The following is a 20,594-nucleotide window of genomic DNA, read 5'->3' on the forward strand; positions in this document are numbered from 1 at the left end:
CACCGCTATGTAAATGGCGGCCAAAAAACGAAAGTAGCGGTTTGCAGTGACAGAAATAAAGATGTACTGAGCTGTAATTTGAAGATTTTTTAAGATTTTCTTTTAATTTTCGTGTAGAACGCACTTATAAGACGCGTCCCACTCTTTGGCCCGGAAATATGACTCCTCAAAATGCGTCTTATAAGCGGTTATGTACGGTATTTCCCGGTACGGGAATTACCTGGAATTACCGCACCGGTAAATACCATGCCAACCCTGCCACATGCAATTAAACTCATAATACTGAAATTCAAAACTTTCATCCCCATTTTATGAAATTTACCCTGAATAATGTTTCTATGGTGAAATATAAAATGCAGTTAGAACATATTTAAGACAATAACTGTATGCATAAAAATAATTATGTCAAATATTTGTATAAAGTCCTTAAATGTCAATGCATAAAAAAGTGGTCAACTAATGATGCAAAAGACATTGTGTGAAATTTGAAAGTATTTGGTCATGTAGTTTCTGAGAAACCAGCTTACATGTCACTGTGTAATGCGGACAGGGACACCAACCAGCCTACATGTCCCTGTTTGATGTGGACAGGGACACCAACCAGCCTACATGTCCCTGTGTGATGCGACAGGGACACCAACCAGCCTACATGTCGCTGTGTGATGCGGACAGGGACACCAACCAGCCTACATGTCGCTGTGTGATGCGGACAGGGACACCAACCAGCCTACATGTCCCTGTGTGATGCGGACAGGGACACCAACCAGCCTACATGTCGCTGTGTGATGCCGACAGGGACACCAACCAGCCTACATGTCACTGTGTGATGCCGACAGGGACACCAACAAAAGGGTAACAACAAAATCTCTATTTGTATAATTTCAAATATTTGAGCTATAAAAAGCTCTGAATTTTCACCAAAACAATACTCCATTTCAAAATCATTACAGTAACTATTCAAATCTAGAAGCAATCTGCAAGATGATAAGTGTTTTGTCCTTGAAATAAACTGGGGTGTGTAATTTACCAATCATTCCTGTCATAACACATCCTATATCTTCTGTCAGCTGAAACAGGTGGGTAACTGTACCTGCATCTAACAACTTGTCCTGAAAGCAAGTAAACCATTTACATTATCAATAAAATTTAAATATTTTTATTAAAATTGATATTATCCTTGATGAACAAATTTATAAGTACAACTCCTGTGCATCCTGGTCTGCCTGGTTAACTCCAGTACTTACTGGTCTAACTATAGTACTTGATCTTCAAAAGCCGGAAAATCTACATCATAAAGCCTGAAATGCTTTATTTTAACAAGGAAACTCTGGCAGTCAAATGTCTGAAATCAGGACCAGTCCTAAAAAATCCAATGACCGGTAACTTGATTATTTCAGTAGGCTTGTTTGTATGGGAAGTATTGTGTGAAGTTTCAATCCAATACATATACAATAAACCTCGCTTATAAGGAACAGCTTGGGACCTCAAAAAAATGTTTCTTATAACCGAGGTACCTTATATCCGTATAGCGAACTAGTTCCTTGTAACCGAGGTTTGTTTAACGAACACAGTTTGTATAGCGAACACTATTTGACTGACGTTTGAAAAGGGCTATGTGTTCACACTCCGGGTCGTCCATGAATCTTTATATGAGAAAGTTGTGAGTCTAGTACCGGTCCGGTAAGGTAAACTGACTGCATATATACAAATAACTGAAAACGTGTTGAAACACGGCGTTCAAACCTAAACTAAGCCAAAATGTACGTCGGTAAAATGATGTGATTTATGCTTTTTTCGAAGATAAAATTATGAGGCCAACAACGGCGAAGCGCATAGCATCGACGTTCTTGTAGGACTACATTATATGTACCAAAGTACTCATACCACTCAAGAAATTAATGTAGTTATTATACATATTTCTTAGTAACCCTTTAAAAAGCTATTTAGAAAATCAATTTTTGTTAACTTCTAAAATTATCATTTTTATAAACATCTGCCATTTAATAAAAAAAAAATTCAGAACATGACATTTAAAATAAAGATGTCAAAAAAGAAGAAATTTTGTTTAAGCAGTGTCTTATTTTGCACACTGCCTATTAGTGGGTGGGGTTCGATGCCTTCACATGTTTTATTCTCAAAAAATACTTTAAAAACATTGTTGCAGCCGTATCCTTGCTCGACTGCATGTTATGTGAATCGGCACCAATACTAATATAAAAAAGATGTTAAAATAATCAAGACAAAAATGTCAAATTAGACTACCAATTAAAATTTAAAAGTAGGGTGTTTATGACATACAGTGCATTACGACTAGACAATGGCGCCATACATACGGATTACAGTGTAAATTATGCCTATAGTTTTGCTATTGTCCAATTTTAGCACCTGCTATAATTTTTACAGTTTGAAATATTGTAAACTGGACTGTTTGCCATTGTTATCACGCGTAATTAACACATTTATTTAGGATAGTATGACATGACCGTGTCTGCGACTGATTTGTTGTCAACATGAAATACCAAATACATGTAGCTCTGGAAAATAATCTCCAGTAAATATAAGTTAATGATGATATTATTTATTTTCTTTTTTATCATGTCCGTCAAATAACAAACTAAAGATCATAGAAATGAAATGATATGTGTTTATTCATGTTCATAAAAGCGCATGAAAGTGCCGAAGTTACTCTGACGTCATCAGCGATTTTTATTCTTTATGTCTGTTCGCAATAACCGAGGGTTTTTCCATTGAATTTCATACATTGGGACTGAAAAAAGTGTTCCTTATAACCGAGTGTTCCTTATAACCGAGGATTTTTACATTGAATAAAGAAGGAATTCGATCGGGGAATTGAAAACTGTTCCCTATAACCGAGTGTTCCTTATATACGAGTTCCTTATAAGTGAGTTTTACTGTAATTGTTCCCAAGATACAGCTTGATAGTTCCAGAACCTAAACCTTACTCTAAAGGAAAAATCTGCATTCATTTCATTCAAGAGTTATCTAACTTGTTACTTCAGTGGGTTATGTGACTAGGAAGCCTTGACTCCAATACATGGAATGGTGACTGAGATGTGAACTTGCACACAAAACTTAACCAAGGTGTGGGGCTCTCTTTCAATAATTCAGCAGAAAATCAGTGAATCAACATTAACGTCATCCATACCTTGGATAAAGACTTACTTATGGTGAATAGTCTGTCTGAGGTATAGGGCATAGTAATTGATATGGTTTACTCTAACTGAAAAACTGATTTTAATCTGGATGGATATTGGTTATCAAAATAAATAATTTACAAATACAAATTGATACAAAATGAATGGAAGTATCCTACCAAAGTCATGCATGACGTTATAAGCCCTGTTGAAGTATGCTCACAGTGCACTGGGCCTATGCTAAAGACACTTTTAGGGGAGGCATAACTACTGACAATATGGTGTAATTTCCATCAGATTTGCAATAAAGCTGGTAGAAAAATTGCAACTCATGACGATATATTTCCAATTTCATGTCAACAAAGTATGTAGATGAAAGAGGCAAGTCTATGGGTTTTTTTTAACAGTCCTGGTACATCCTAGTCAGCCCAGGTATTTCCAAACAGGAAGTTGTAGCTAAGAGTTGCAGATGCAGTGTATGTTCTAGACCTGTTCCTCGTTCAAAGCTTATCAATATGAGAAAGTTGTCAGTACCAGTTAGGAATGCAGTGGTTAGAATTACTTAGATTAACTGACTGCTGTATTAGTGTATTTAACCCTTACCTTGCTATATTTCTATAATCGACTGGTCTATCTTTCAATTTGGACAGTACCACTTATTACTCAAAGGGGTTTTCACTGAAAATTTCCTGACTGAATAGCGAACAGTGCAGACCATGATCAGACTGCATGGATGTGCAGGCTGATCTTGGTCTGCACTGGTCGCAAAGGCAGAATCATCTGCCGCCAGCAGGCTAAGGGTTAAAAGCAATAATGTTGACCATGGTGTTAAAACCCAATAGAAAATGCCCATCATTGAAGATTTTAGGGTGGATTTCGAAAATAACAATTTATCAACTATATAGATAAGTTTCATGCAAAAACAAATCTAACAGCATGTTACTTGTAAACATTGGTAGAATATGAATTTATATGTTTGTCTACAACTAAACAGATTTAAATAACTTCAAACTGTAAATGGTCTAATAAATTGTTAAAAGAATTTAAGGAAAAGGCAAGATCAAATTATGTATGAGGTATAGTACAAAAATGTAGCTGCTTCCACTATAACAAACTTACTGGAACTTTTTTCTGTGTAACAACAACAGCGCTGTCTTTCCCCCGCACAGCAACAGAAGTCAATCCACCCTGATTTATTGCTTTAAAGGCATACTCTGAAATATCAATATAATATGTTATTCTTGTTATTACTGGGTACTGAGATACCAGCTTTAATACATACAAAAAAATTTTAAGTTGAAAAGGGGCACAATTCTGTCAAATAACAAAAAAGAGTTAAGGAACCTATGCAGTGCAAGTCAGTTCATCTCAGCACAGAGAATAAGTGTTTGAAAACTGCTGAAATTATATTTGGACTCAGAATCGCAGCTTGAAACTAACTGATTTACTTATTTGTACTGGTACCTGCATTGGTCTTGAGAATCTTCTTGAGTTCTGGTATAGTACGCATAAATAAAGGTCAGTTATAAATTTCAGTCATTTCTGTTGGCTTCGATTATTCTGAAAATGCCTTAAACTCAAAGCCAACAATAATGGCTTTTCACCTTAAGACACCCAAAAAAAAATCATTACCCTATTGTTTAGTATTAGGGTGTCAAAATAATAACATATTTTGAAGTTATTGGTGACATTTTTTAATCACAGAAAAGGAAACTATAAAACATAATAACTCAAGGGGAACATTCCAAAAGCTTAACTGTAAGGAGTTCCAGTTATCTCCCTTGTAAAAAGAAAAAATACATTATGGGTGTCTCCAGGATATCCATGGGAAACAAATCAATATGTAATTTACATAGTGACGTTGGCTTTATCTCCCTTTAACACTAATAACGAGTTTGTTTCAGCTAATGATCTTAGATGTATTTCCTTGAACAAAACTTTACCTGTAATAACATGTCTTTAATACACTTTTTTTTAATGAATAATATAAAATAAATCAATATTTTAGGTGTTTTGGGGTGAAAAGACCTTCTGTTCTATTAGCATACTGTTGATAAACCAATTAATTTCAAGCTGATGTTTTGAGAATAAGTGTAATTTCAGCAGTTTTCATACCTACAATCTGTAAAATTATAGATTAACAAGGAATCTGTAAAACCGAATGATGCTCCCCGATGCATGTGCTTGTCCAAGTATGGGGAATAACGTATTAGAAACCAAAACAAGAGGGTCATGATGACCCTGGATCGCTCACCTGAGTAATATAAGCTACATATTTCAAATGTCAAACTGATGATAAAATATTAAGAAAGTCAGTAGGTCACATTCATGGTCAATGAAATTCAGTTTTACAACTGGTGTGCAAAACTGTGTATATCATCAAAATTTCAAGGCTGTATCTTAAAAAACAAGAAAGTAGGTCAGTATGTCAAGGTCACAGTCAAGTGACATCATATTACTTGAGGTCATCAGGTAATTATAATTAAACAGTCTTGGAAATAGGATCAAATGATTTTTTAAGTATTTTTTTCCTACATAACTCACATAATAACTAAGTGACTCCAGGGTGGGGCCTCTTTTAACCCCAGGGGCATAATTTGAACAATTTTGGTAGAGGACTACTAGACAATGCATCATACCAAATATCAAAAGCCTAGGTCGTATGGTTTCAGACAAGAAGATTTTTAAAAAAATATCCTATATAAGTCTATATAAAACTTGGGACCCCCAGGGCACGGCCTCTTTTTACCCCTGGGGTACAATTTGAACAATTTTGGTTCATAAGACAATGCTACAAACCAAATATCAAAGCTCTAAGTGTTGTGGTTTCAGACAAGAAGATTTTTAAACTTTTTTTCCTGTATAAGTCTATGTAAAACTTGGGACCCCCGGGGCGGGGCCATATTTGATCCTAGGGGGATAATTTGAACAATCTTTGTAGAGGACCACTATATGATGCTACATACCAAATATCAAAGCCCTAGGCAGTGTGGTTTTGTACAAGAAGATTTTCAAAATTTTCCCTATATAAGTCTATATAAACCATGTGACCCCTGGGGTGGGGCCATATTTGACCCTAGGGGGATAATTTGAACAATTTTGGTAGAGGACCACTAGATGATGCTACACATCAGATATCAAAGCCCTAGGCCCTGTGGTTTTGGACAAGAAGATTTTTAAAGTTTTTCCTTTCGGTTGCCATGGCAACCAGAGTTCTGCATGGAATTCAATTCTTTGAAAAATTTTGAAAGGGGGCCATCCAAGGATCATTCCTGTGAAGTTTGGTGTAATTCTGCCCAGTGGTTTTCAAGAAGATTTTTTTTAAAATGTTGACGGAAACACGACGGACGACGGACATTGAGCGGTCACAAAAGCTCACCATGAGCCTTTGGCTCAGGTGAGCTAAAAATGAAGATAATAAAAAGAAGACAAGAGCTGTCCATAAGACAGCCAGTGCTTGACTATTCAAATTGTTGTCCCAGAAGCAGGAATATCTGCAATAGTTTTGGAGATAGTAACTTGCATCTAAAACTTTAACCAGAATTTTCTAAGTCCAAAACAGGTCATAATTTGGCCAAAATACATGTCAAGAGTTATGGGACTTGACCCAGTGCGGTTGGTAATTGACCTAGAAAAAGAAAAAATAAGTTTCAAAGCTATATGCTTTTAAATGATAACCATTGTGTACTTGCATGCAAAATTTTAACCAAGGTGTGACGCCGACGCCAGGGTGAGTAGAAACGCTAGACTAGTCGTGCTAAAAATTGAATAAAGGGAAGATAATTCAAAAACTAGGTATGGTAGAGTTATGGTTCTTTGGCACTGCAATTCCTGTCAATGGCCTCTATCAATCTGTGATGTTTCAATAAGTTTCAATAAAATGCCATTAATACTTTCCAAGTTATGCTCTGGACAAGCCTTATTTTGTATAATAATGGAAGATAATTCAAAAACTAGGTAAGTAAAACCGTATGGTTATGATTCTTTGACATTGCACAGATCCGTACCTCTAGACAAGCCTGTTAGGGGTTTTCTGGGGGTACGGACCTCCATTTTTCTACAGATTAAAGGTCATTTACATTTTCAAAGTTTGTTGAAAATGAAATAACAAATAAAACTTCAAGAGTAGTCACCTTAAACTTGGATTTAAATGGTTTACAGATAACAACGTTCACCCGATTGTAATTACCAACTATACATACATGTTTGTTTTACACATATGTATAACTGGTCCCCTGTTCTGCGTTGTCAATACCTGTGCATGTCAGCCGGGCAAATCCAACGGAAAGTTGATGTGGCCAGCGCAAAATCGCTGGCATGAGATGAAAATAATGAAGAAATTTGCTGGTATTAGGCCATGATAGGTAATGGTATATATATGGATGGAAAGATTTTTTAGGACTGAATCGATGGACACCAATAGCGTGTGTGTTTGTGTGGGATAAAATTAACTAAAATTGCCTGGAACAAGGTCACTGTATGTAAACAATGAGGAGAAGTTTGGAATCTTGAGTATATTTAGACCTGATAGTATATTAGGGGTATTTTCAAAATGCTGCCAGATGCTTAAGAAACTTGTTCATGTTCTTCAGATATGTCTGTGTGATTGTAATACGCAGGAAATTGTTGACCAATATTAAGATAAGCTTGTCAAAGCCCCAAGCGTCTATGGAGAAAGACGGACAAAGTGGCAACAATATGCTCACCCTTCGGGAAGCATAAAAATTCTGTAAATTTGTAGAATTTCTGTAAATTTACAGATAATCTGTTAATATTATTATACCACTCAAGGGGTGGCAAATTCAATTGTCCGTATTGCCCAGGTTGCCCCAAAGCTTGTACGGACAAGTGAAATTTTACCAGAATTTACTACATAACTATCACATGGACAAGTACAAAATAGCAATTAAAACAAAAACAGACATGCAAGTCAAAATCTTATTCCACCACCCCTGCACTCCCTTAGACCTGGTGAGTATGCCTGTTTCTCGTCGATTCGAGCTTTCTCATCGATTTGAGCCCTTGTGTTTCAGTAAAATTCATGCTCATGTAGCATGTTCTGCCATCAGAAACTTGTGTCACTTACATTTTAAAATGCCTTGGAAAATATTATTCATGAAACCACTGAAAAATTGAGTAAATACTTGTTTTAGTATTTTGCATCAAAAATTGCATATTTCAAAAGGAAATTACACAGTGGGTAATATTGTCAGCCAAAATTTCAAATTAAAAGCATCCTGAGCGTATTTCGACTGTTGTAACAAGTGAATAAGAAGTCAATCTTGATAGAAATTTGCTTTATGGAAATAGACTGTGCAAACATTAACACTTGATCTACCAACCAAAGGCAGGGCTCACACTGGAGTGTAGGACAAAATCCCCTGCGGACAAAACCCCCTTCGCTCATTTTTGCATAGGCGGACAAAACCCCCTTCATCTTTTTTATAAGGAGGACAAAACCCCCTTCGCTGAATTTTACAAGGAGGACAAAAACCCCTTCGCGTTTTTTTACAAGGAGGACAAAACCCCCTTTGCTTTTTTCACAAGGAGGACAAAAAAAGCGCGAAGGGGATTTTGTCCTCCTTGTAAAAACCGCGAAGGGGTTTTTGTCCGCCTTGTAAAATTCAGCGAAGGGGTTTTTGTCCTCCTTGTACAAAAGATGAAGGGGGTTTTGTCCGCCTATGCAAAAATGAAGGAAGGGGGTTTTGTCCGCAGGGGATTTTGTCCGGATCCCCTCACACTGGCCTCCAAAAAATAATAGCCAACTTTTTAACCTATGAAAACTTAATAGCCAAAATTGATGCGGATCTTTGTGAGCAATTTTTATAACAATAAAAATGATAAATTTTAACACATATATTTTCTTAAAATTTTGCTTTAAAAAGCAGTAGGTCCATACAGGGGGTGTGGGAATTGGGGATTCAGGGAAATTACCTCCAAATACTGGTTGTGGGGTCCCACTATAAATGTTTAAAATTCTATATTCTGATGGATTTTGAAGGCATTTACAGGACACATATTTAGTTTGTGTAAGACAGCTGAAATGGTTGATACTGACTGACATTATGGACTGGGCAATGACTCAATTAGCCCCATTCATGCATATGGACACAGTGGCACACAATGGAAAATTTACCAAGTCTTTGAGTATCATTCATGTTTATACTTTTTCTTTATACATATCCAAAGTGTTTTCATGATTCTTTGCACTTAAATTGCTCGTAAAGTACAAACAATCAGGTCGCGAAAATACGTGATATTTGGCATCTATGCACACTATTGAATTACAACTTTTGTCAAAGAATTTTTGATGCTTTATTCAATAAATATACAAATTTTTAAGTGTTTTAGAATGTTTTTACTTACGCTAATTACAGTATGCAAGCAAATTTATTTCTTGATTGTTGTTTAGTTTGCCCGTATCGGCCATGTTTCCAAAAATAGAAACAGGACTGGATTTCCCCGATAATTTTTAATTAATGTGCAAAACAAACATTTATTAATTTATGCCAGAATTGTCTTGGTAAAAAAATAGACTATTAAAAATATCTGGCCTGTAATATTTCAACAAATTCACCTTCTTTACAAATTCTGAAAATTCGAAAAAAAAAGATTTCCGCTTCAAACAGTTTCATTTCAGATTAAAAAACACATTATTACAGATCTAACCTAGATCACACCCTATAACGTGATAGCGCGACACCACCAGATAACATGACACCAGATCGGATAACGCGACACTCTGCGGAGTTTGTTGTCGATTAGAAGTAAGTATTTTCAAATTTTTCTTTACACAATGTGAATCAATGAAAAGCAGACTCTTACCAGATTTCGAGGATAGAAAGAGGCATCTAAAGGAATGTTTTCTGAATTGAAAAGACCACCAAATAATCATACAGATGGCTAATCCACGGCCAGATTTTCATTGTTTTGGATATTGAACCGAGGATTTTTTCTCATTTCTGAAGCAACAAGCTTGGCATTACCCTCAATAGAAAGCCAAACATTCTCTCTCTTTGTCTGCCAAATATCCCGGCGAAATCTCCATTACTTTCGAAAATACGAGGTGTTAAAGTCGGATGGGTAGACCAAAAATGTTCTGTCTGACACCACATAATTCCCAGGGAAGGTTCTTACTGACACCAACTTTTGAAGATTAGATGTTCTGTCTGACACCAGCATTTGATCATACTTTTTTCTGCCTTTATTTCGCTCGGTTTGCAGTATTTTATCGAATTTACGCATGTTTTCGGGTATAACGGGTCGTTAAGTTCATTTTTCTAATAAGGGTTTAGGTTATAGTGTAGAAATTCACCGTAATTCGGTCGAAAATGTGCCTTCGTGGTGTTGTTGAAAGTAGTATACATAAAAAAATACTTACTTTTTTATTTTTGGCACTTTTGCGTGTAAAATGGGGGCTTATTTCATTCGCAGAATGTATTTTCAGTGAAATAAGACGCGTTTCAGGTTAAATATCGCGTGTATATGGCAAATGATGAGAGAAAACGAAAGATGGGTCGTTTACTGCGCGACGCCGTCAACAACGCGATTCGAGAAAGGGTCAGTGGCTTCAATCTGGCGGCGTTCCACCACAAATCTGTCTTCACCACCTTTTCTTTTCATAGTTTGACGGCTGATTATTTGTAGTTTACTATATATATATGGGTTTCTATGGGTTGGAGTTCTAGAAAGTATAGTACATGGATCTAAACTATGGCGATTTTACACTAGAACCCTAGTATAAAACCTTTACAGTTCAAGACGACATTCAGCACGATTTTAGGTGTCATGACAATAAACGTGTAGAGACAGTAAAATCCCGAATGATTTAACGGTTGTGCACCTCGGAGTGGGGTAGGAGGAGTCATATTTTGATAGGATTGTCAGAGTCAATATTCAACAAGCTCTGAAAGACCTATTCATATATTGTTGACCTATTCATATTCTGTCAATGTTTTAGTATCTAGATATATATGATATATGAGCACTATGAGAAAACCAACACAGTGGCTTTGCGACCAGCATGGATCCAGACCAGCCTGCGCATCCGCGCAGTCTTGTCAGGATCCATGCTGTTCGCTAACAGTTTCTCTAATTGCAATAGGCTTTGAAAGCGAACAACATGGACCCTGACAAGACTGCGCGGATGCGCATGCTGGTCTGGATCCATGCTGGTCGCAACGCCACTTATATTGTTTGTTTAGTCATGGCGCGACTCATATAGAAGTAGAACATATATTTTGAGGGGGTCTCAGGCGTCATTTTGATTCATTGTGCTGTAGGTGGAATCCAGACATTTGAATTGAAAAGACGGCTGGCAGATAGGTTGCTATTTACAGTAAAGGAGACCCATTATTAAAAAAATCTTATAGTCCAAAGGTCGTGTACAGAAAATTTAAAGACATTCTGTCCTCCAGAACTTACTCTTTGGTACGCTTTCAAAAAATCGAAAATGAATGTACTATCGTATTGCATACATGCCCTTGATACATTAAAACAACTTATTGAATTGAAGCTGGCAATATTCATATAGACACCTTAGTTAAAATGTTAAGTTATTGCCAATTTTCAATATTACAAATCATCTGCAGGCCTGTCGGAAGTATTGTAAAGTTGCGGGTGCTAATTATATAGCGGTAGATAGATATAGCGGCTAATTCAACCGTTTTCGTATAATTTCTGTATATATCTATATATTCCACACATTAATAGCAATTAATATTTCAGGTTAATGGAAGAATAATGGACAACAGACGGAAGTACCTGTAGGTGTTATTACTGTGATGAAAGCTTTGATGTATTCAAACTTAAAATAGATCATTTAGTGCAAAATCACCCTTCATACTGTATCTGATATCAAGAAATTGAACTGAATCCTGAAAATGGTTGAAATTAAAAGGTTTTATACCAGTATAAATTGAAACCACTGACAATTTCTCGAATCGCGTTGTTGACGGTGTAGCGCAGTAAACGACCCATCTTTCGTTTTCTCTCATTAATTGCCATATACACGCGATATTTAACCTGAAACGCGTCTTATTTTACTGAAAATACATTCTGCGAATGAAATAAGCCCCCATTTTACACGTAAAAGTGCCAAAAATAAAAAAAAGTAAGTATTTTTTATGTATACTACTTTCAACAACACCACGAAGGCACATTTTCGACCGAATTACGGTGAATTTCTACACTATAACCTAAACCCTTATTAGAAAAATGAATTTAACGACCCGTTATACCCGAAAACATGCGTAAATTCGATAAAATACTGCAAACCGAGCAAAATAAAGGCAAAAAAAAGTATGATCAAATGCTGGTGTCAGACAGAACATCTAATCTTCAAAAGTTGGTGTCAGTAAGAACCTTCCCTGGGAATTATGTGGTGTCAGACAGAACATTTTTGGTCTACCCATCCGACTTTAACACCTCGTATTTTCGAAAGTAATGGAGATTTCGCCGGGATATTTGGCAGACAAAGAGAGAGAATGTTTGGCTTTCTATTGAGGGTAATGCCAAGCTTGTTGCTTCAGAAATGAGAAAAAATCCTCGGTTCAATATCCAAAACAATGAAAATCTGGCCGTGGATTAGCCATCTGTATGATTATTTGGTGGTCTTTTCAATTCAGAAAACATTCCTTTAGATGCCTCTTTCTATCCTCGAAATCTGGTAAGAGTCTGCTTTTCATTGATTCACATTGTGTAAAGAAAAAATTGAAAATATTTACTTCTAATCGACAACAAACTCCGCAGAGTGTCGCGTTATCCGATCTGGTGTCATGTTATCTGGTGGTGTCGCGCTATCACGTTATAGGGTGTGTAGATCCTGATTAAAGATATTTTGAAATTGTCGACAGTTACGTCAGTTTATAATATGTTTTTAAAGATAATTAAATTAGCTGTAACTATAGATGGCAATTTAATTTTTCATCAGGAAACTGCCCATACAAATTGGTTTAAATTGTAGTCTGCCAAATATAGAGTTGAAGAAAATTTTCGTTGGCGTTTTAAAATGTTTCAAAAAAGTAGCCTGCCAGTTGAATCTGACTGATAGCTAGAAAGGAAAGATTAACTTCCGGTTATAATCAGTTTAATTTTTGTCTGCATCCTACGCCTTAGGCAATGTTATCGGCATAGTTGACACGTGTTTGGAATACACGAGGTAATAAACAGTCCGCTCTATCGTTTTTCTACACAAGCAGACCGCGGGTTACTGTCTCACTTGGCATAACTGTTTATACAGCTATTAAATTAAATAATCGCCAGTTCCTGTCGCCAAAATGAAAGGATATTCGCCATTTAAATAAAATAATCACAAATGGCGACTGACAGCGTGAGCCCTGAAAGGGCTCAAATCGATGAGAAAGTTTTAAATTGATGTGGAGTTTGACCTCCTTCAGTCTCATGCAAAAAATACATATAAAAGATGATAACATTGTAATTCTTAATGTCCATTGTTTACTGCAAATATTTTTGTAACAACAAACAAAAATTATTTAATTGAACAGGTTTAAAACAAGAGCTGTCACTAATGGTGACTAATGCCCTGCAGCGCCTTGACCTTTGACCTCGTGACCTTTGACCTGGTGACCCCAAAATCAATAGGGGTCGTGTACTCAATAAGTACTATCAGCATGTGAAGTTTGAAGGTCCTGGGTGCAGTGGTTCGCGGGTAAAGTGCCTTCATGCAAAAAGTTAACGCTGCGACGAATGAACGAACGGACGGTTGAAAACTAATATGCCTCCCTTCGGGAGCATAAAAATATGCCCACCCCTAAAAGATTTAAATTTTAAGAGGCTAGAATCAAGGAGAAAGCAGCATACTGGACATGTATGCCATGCTGTTTCCATTGGACTATTCCTTATGTGGGTATCAAGTCAAAACGTCCCCTAGTCAAAACGTCCCCTGGTCAAAACACCCCCCATTTTGGTCAAAATGTCCCCCATTCAGTTTAGAATTTGGTCAAAACATCCCCCTATTTTTTTGTATTATTATTAATTCTTTTTAATTAATTCATATCTTTTAAAGGGTTTGAAACTTATGGATTATGTTTTGATAATACACAAAGTTGATTTATTGGCACCTGAATTAATGCAATCAACACCTATCAACTATACATGGTTGTGCATTAATTGAGCTGAGGGCTTAATATTAGTAGGTGTTATAAACCCATTAATCACCAGTGATAAGGTGTGAACATTTGTGAAGGGAAAATCTTTTCTATACAATCCTGATCAGAGTGATAACTTTATTTATAAAACATTATTAGATTTGCGCATGCGTCAAGGCAAGTGGTTGAAAATTTCGAATTGTGAAAAATAAATGTGAAAATTATTAAATATATAGATATAGAAACATGTTTTGGATATAATATTGGACTATAACCGATACAAAATGGTATGTCAACAAACTGTTTGTTATAAATGAAAAAAAAAGTGCAAAAAAGAACTCTAGAACATCGAAAGCTCAGAAACGTACAAAATCTGAAGCGTCACCTAATAATGTGAGCGATGATCACCCAGATAAAAGATTTGCGATGAGCGAAAATACAGCTATCCAAAATAATCAGCAAAATGGTTATTATCAACAGCTACTGGGGTGTAGTCCTACATTACAACCGAACTATATGAACCAACATGCCCCCCTACCAGGGGGACAGTATCTCCCCGGGGACCCTGCAGCGCAGACCCCCCAGCACTACACCACCCCACCTCAGTATAATCTTAGCCAGAGATCCTCACCAGTGCAATCGCAGATTCAAGCAAATTTACCAAACCCACCCAGTTATAACCAAATGGTGTTAGATAAACTCGAACAAATGAACAAACGATTGAACAAGCTGGACCTTATAGAGCAGCAAGTGAATAGAATTAACGATAAAGTTACCTCATTAGACACAAGAATGACCTTTATGGAGTCTAAAATGCATGAACAGGAACGAAAATTAACAGAAATCGAGACTAGCAGAAACTCTGACTCACAAGTTTGTGATGAATTGGAAAACAAACAGAAAAAAATAGATAAAATTTTGAGAGATCATAAATCCAAACAAGATGCAATGTTTCAGGACTATAGTGCTTTAAAAGCGGAAAATTGTAAACTCAGCGAGGAATTGACAGACTTGCAGGCTAGGTCAATGAGGGACAACCTTTTGTTTTTCGGTTTTGCGGAGGAGAAGTCCATAGAAGGCCGGAAATCGGAGGATTGCAGAGGAAAGGTCTTGACCCTTTGCCGTGACACCCTCGCGATGGATGACGTCGATTCGATAAAACTCCCCCGTGTGCATCGCATTGGGAAGTACACCGCCGGGAAAGTCCGTCCAATCGTGGCTAATTTTTTATACACGCCAGATAAAGTAGCGGTAAAACAGGCCGCGTTTGAAAGGCTCAAGGACAGCGATTACCGGGTCAGCGACCAATACCCAAGGGCGATTCAGGAGAAGCGCAGACAGTTAATCCCTGACTTGAAAAAGGCCCGTGCAGACGGATATGATGCTATTATATCCTATGACAAACTCTTAATTAGGGGCAGAAAATTCCATAATACGGCACACCAGCAGATGGAAAATGAGCAGACTGCAACAGAGGCAGTCAGTGTGTAGGCCAGCAGCGAACAAAAAACTGTTTCAGTTCTCCTGTGGAATATACAAGGTCTTGCCAAAAAACTTGATGATGGAGATTTTCTTAATTTAATACACGAGTATGATTTGTTAATTTTCACTGAAACTTGGTGCACTCAATTGACAAATATCAATTTAAAAGGATTTGAGTGTCTTAATTGTCCAAGACCTAAAACCAATAAAAAGGCCAAGCGTAATAGTGGAGGAATTATAGTTTACTATAAAAATACATTGTGTGGATTGATTGAGCTGGTGAAACATGACCGTAGGGGTATATTGTGGTATAAGATTAACTCGGGTGAAAAGAGCTTATATTTTGCAGTGTGCTATATTCCGCCGGAGGACTCGTGTGTTTATACCAGCAATAGTTCTTGTCTTTTCCAATTTGACTTTTTTGAACAGTTATCGGAAGATATCCAGTCATATAAACAGTTAGGCGAAGTATTTATCTGTGGCGATTTGAATAGCCGTACCGGCGAATCGCCGGATTTCGTTACAGATATTAACCTATCGAGATTCGTAAATACTCCACAATTTGATAGTTACAATATTCCGATTCGTAAATCAGATGATAAAATGATAAATGCTTACGGCAGAAAACTCTTAACGTTGTGTAAGGAGAATGACTTATTCTTAACAAACGGTAGATTAGAGACAGGGAAATACACGTATCATTGTGTTAGTAGGGGTAGACATGGCGCAAGTGTAGATGACTATTTGATCACTAGTGCGGACAATTTTAAAATTATTTCTGATATGAGTGTGCGGGATTTGAACGAATTTTCAGATCATTGCCCTATATCATTTAATTTGCTTTGTGAAAATAAACGCATACAAAAAGAGAATGCAAACAATAACAAAATTAAAATGGGACCCAAATGCAAAAGGTGATTTATTAGATCTGCTTGAATCAAAAAGAAACATTTTTAATGACTTGACAGAAAATATCATGGAAGATAGAGGTGAAATTAGTGATAATATTGTATCTTTTACAAATGCTATTAACGAGTGTTCGTTTCAGATGTTTGGTAAAGTTATTACTGTCAAAAATGATAGTACCCAGAAAAATAGAAATCCATGGTTTAATAGTGACTGTAGAAATGCAAAACGTCAATTTATGCAAGACAAACGTACACTTAAATCAAATTATTCAGAGTTTAATAGACTTAAGTTTTTAGAAAGTAGAAGATTATTCGTAAATGTAAAGCGTAAAACCAAGAAAGCATATTCTTCAGATGAAAAACATAAGCTATCTGAAATGAGTAGAAAATCGCCTAGGTCGTTTTGGAAGAAAGTTAATTGTTACAGAAACAAAAATTCTTGTAATGATGATATAAACTTAGATGAATTTGCTACATATTATAACAATTTGTTAAACGCGGATAATGCATCCGCATCCGATACAGAAACATTGAATTTTGATATTCCTGAGAACAATAATGTGTATATTGATTGTCTAGACAAGTCGTTCACACAAGATGAAATAGAAAAAACTATTTCTAGCTTGACGCGAAACAAAGCACCAGGATATGATCAAGTAGTTTCGGATTTCTTTATTGATTCAAAACAATTCATTTCACCCTTTTTAGTAAAGATATTTAATAAGTTATATTCAGATGGAAATTACCCCAGTTGTTGGACAAAGGGTATTATTGTACCATTGCATAAAAAGGGAGACAAATCTAACCCTGCGAATTATAGAGGTATAACTCTTGTTAGTACAATGGGAAAAATATTCTCTCTTGCTCTTCGTAATAGATTGAATAAGTGGTGCGAAGAACAACATGTTTTTAACGATTCACAATTTGGTTTTAGGAATAATAGAAGTACATCTGATTGTGTTTTTATTTTACATAGTATTATCAAGAAAATAATTTCGAGTAAACAATCTTTACATTGTTGTTTTGTAGACTATGAAAAGGCATTTGACACTGTAAATAGGGAAGCTTTATGGTATAAACTTACAGATATTGGATTAAGTTCTAAAATTTTGAAAATCATGAATTTAATGTATGCACAGGTAACAGCATGTGTCAGAAATTTTACAACACTGTCAGAGTTCTTTGACGTCTCTTTGGGCCTTAAACAAGGAGAACCCCTTTCTCCGATTCTCTTTCTCCTTTACGTGAATGACGTCACATGTAATATGAATTTTAATGCATTGACGGAAACCGACTTAAACCAACTATGTATGTATATGCTTTTATTTGCAGATGATATGTTATTATTCACAACTACGCCAGAGAGCCTACAGGCTCAGATTGATAGTCTTTATATGTATTCACTAAAATGGGGATTAAAAATCAATATAAATAAAACAAAAATTTGTATTTTTAATAACAAGAGATTGCAACCTAATGTACAATTCTTTGTAAATAACGAATCTTTAGAAATTGTTGATTCATTTTGTTACCTTGGGGTAAAATTTACCCGTAACGGTAATTTTACAGAAGCTATCTCAACATTATCCGATCAGGCATTGAGAGCTTTGAACGGTCTTTATTCAATTTTTTCAAGGGTAAAAATGGACGTTAAAACTAAGCTTTTACTGTTTGACCGAATGGTTATGCCTATTCTTCTATACTGTGCAGAAATATGGGGAGTATATAATGTAAAAGATATAGAAAAAATACACATGAAATTTTGCATAAGAATACTAGGGGTAAAAACTCAGACATCAAATATGGCTGTCCTAGGAGAGCTAGGTAGATACTCTTTGTCAGTTATGTGTAAAGAAAGAGTAATAAAATATTGGTTTAAAATTATGAAAAATAAACAGTCTATCATGTACAAAATATTCATAAATGAAAGAGAACATGTGAATGGAACCAATTGTATACCATGGGTTAAATCTGTGAAAAAGTTTCTAGACGAATTAGGTTTTGGGTATATTTTCTATCAGAACGATATCGATGGCCAGTTATTTCCTATGTTAAAACAACGATTGAAAGACCAGTTTACTCAAGAATGGCATGCCTCCATAGACAGCTGTACAAAACTAGAGTATTATAGAAAAAGTAAAACATCATTTGGTTTTGAAAATTATTTGACTTTTTGCGAAAATGATTACCTAAGGAGATTAATCACATGTTTTCGTTTATCATCTCATCATTTAGCTATAGAAACAGGGAGATATAATGGTGTAGAAAGAAATAATAGAACATGTCAAAATTGTACCAATTTAGTTGAAACTGAGTACCATTTTATTATGTGTTGTCCTAAATATAGAGAGCTAAGAAAACTGTTTTTACCAAAATATTGTATGAATTGGCCAACAATTGAAAAGTTTATTAGACTTATGAAAACAAAAAATCAGAGAACCATTGTTAAGTTTGGAAAATTTTTAAAAGCTGCATATAAGCTTAGAAATAACACAGATTAATAAGTAATAAAGTTCATGTTCTTCTGTTCTGGTAATACGTACATAACGCTTTAGTTATAATACCTATATCTCTGCGTGTCTGTCTTGTATTACACAAGACATACAACAGTGAGATATTTTGCTATTATATGCATGTTCACATGTCATTCTTGTTATTTCGTTTCGAACAAGTGTGGTACTTGTGAATCCTGCATGTTTTTCAGATCATAGTTATATATTTGTAAACAAGTATATCTGTATAAGTTATTAGAATAAAACTATTATGTTTAGCATGTAATTATATGGTAAACCTTCCTTTACAGATCGTAATAACTTATTATACATATAGATCTAAATGATTATATTTAAATTCAAAATACTTAGTATGCGACCACTTTGTCTATGACAAATGTTTCGTATTATATAATATATGATGCATTTTATGTTTGTAATATTTATTTTGTTTGTAATGTTCGTTGCCAAAGTCATGTGAATGATGATGTGCAATAAAAGTATTTGTTGTTGTTGTTGTTATTAAAACATCAGAACAGTCACAACTGCATAGTTACTAAGTAAAAATCAATATCACACTATTCATTCACTGTTCTACACCAAGAAGTCAAATTTACAATACCATATCGCAATATTAATTCACAGTGTTCCAGTTACACAACATCAAGAAGTCAAATTCACTCCTATGCTAGTTAATGTTTTTATCACAATTATTCCTCCTCCTGAACTGTTGTGGTGAGCCTGGGTTTGTAAATGGTGCTCATCTTTTTTAGCAAGGTAAATGGTGCTCATCTTTTTTTGCAAGGAACTCGCAGACATACCCCCTGAACGGTAGCTGTAAAAGACATAAGAAACATTTATAGGAGATAGAAATGACAAATTATGCATAAGTAACTGTAAAAATATAGTAAGAGAATGATATTACTGAAAAGAATAATACCTTTTTACACAAACCAATAAATAATAATACCTTTTCCACAAACTATAAATAATTTTCCGAAAAAAATCTCTTATTTCTTTTTATTTCTGGTACTTTAAAATGTTTTAAAATAAATATTTATTATTATTTCTCATTCCATTCAATATACAGAATCTCTTGATTGAATTAACACCTATTGCAATCTGTTCCTGTTATAACATATTACCTCCTCTGATTGGATTAACTTGACAATGCATTGATTACTTGTATATTTGAATTTGTTTGCTTTCATAATGTGAATTATGATCTGTATATTGTTTATTTCTTTCTGACCAGATTTTACAATATTTTATAAAATAAGATAAAAATATTATTAAATGGTAAAAAGTAGGTAATCGGATTTTGGTCAGCTAATGGAATGTAAACATACAAACTGTATAACTCTAGGTAATTAATGGGCCTTTTTGTTCCTTAAATAATGTATATATCTGAATAATGTATATATGATGTATAGTTCAGCCAGAAAATTA

The 20,594-nt window shown here is 35.3% G+C and overlaps 1 protein-coding gene across 1 annotated transcript in view; it reads right to left on the reverse strand.

Moving 5' to 3' along the window:
• The window catches only part of LOC123545019 (proteasome subunit alpha type-6-like), a 35,991-nt gene that overhangs the window by 8,751 nt on the left and 6,646 nt on the right, over nucleotides 1-20,594 (reverse strand). Inside the window, exons 2-3 of the mRNA XM_045331239.2 lie at nucleotides 4,275-4,369; nucleotides 1,028-1,109 (exon numbers count right to left, since the gene is read on the reverse strand). Coding sequence (XP_045187174.1) covers nucleotides 1,028-1,109; nucleotides 4,275-4,369 — 177 coding nt within the window. The remainder of the gene's footprint in view (nucleotides 1-1,027; nucleotides 1,110-4,274; nucleotides 4,370-20,594) is intronic.

The sequence above is a fragment of the Mercenaria mercenaria genome, chromosome 1, assembly GCF_021730395.1.
Source record: "Mercenaria mercenaria strain notata chromosome 1, MADL_Memer_1, whole genome shotgun sequence".
In the NCBI taxonomy this organism is placed as follows: Eukaryota; Metazoa; Mollusca; class Bivalvia; order Venerida; family Veneridae; genus Mercenaria; species Mercenaria mercenaria.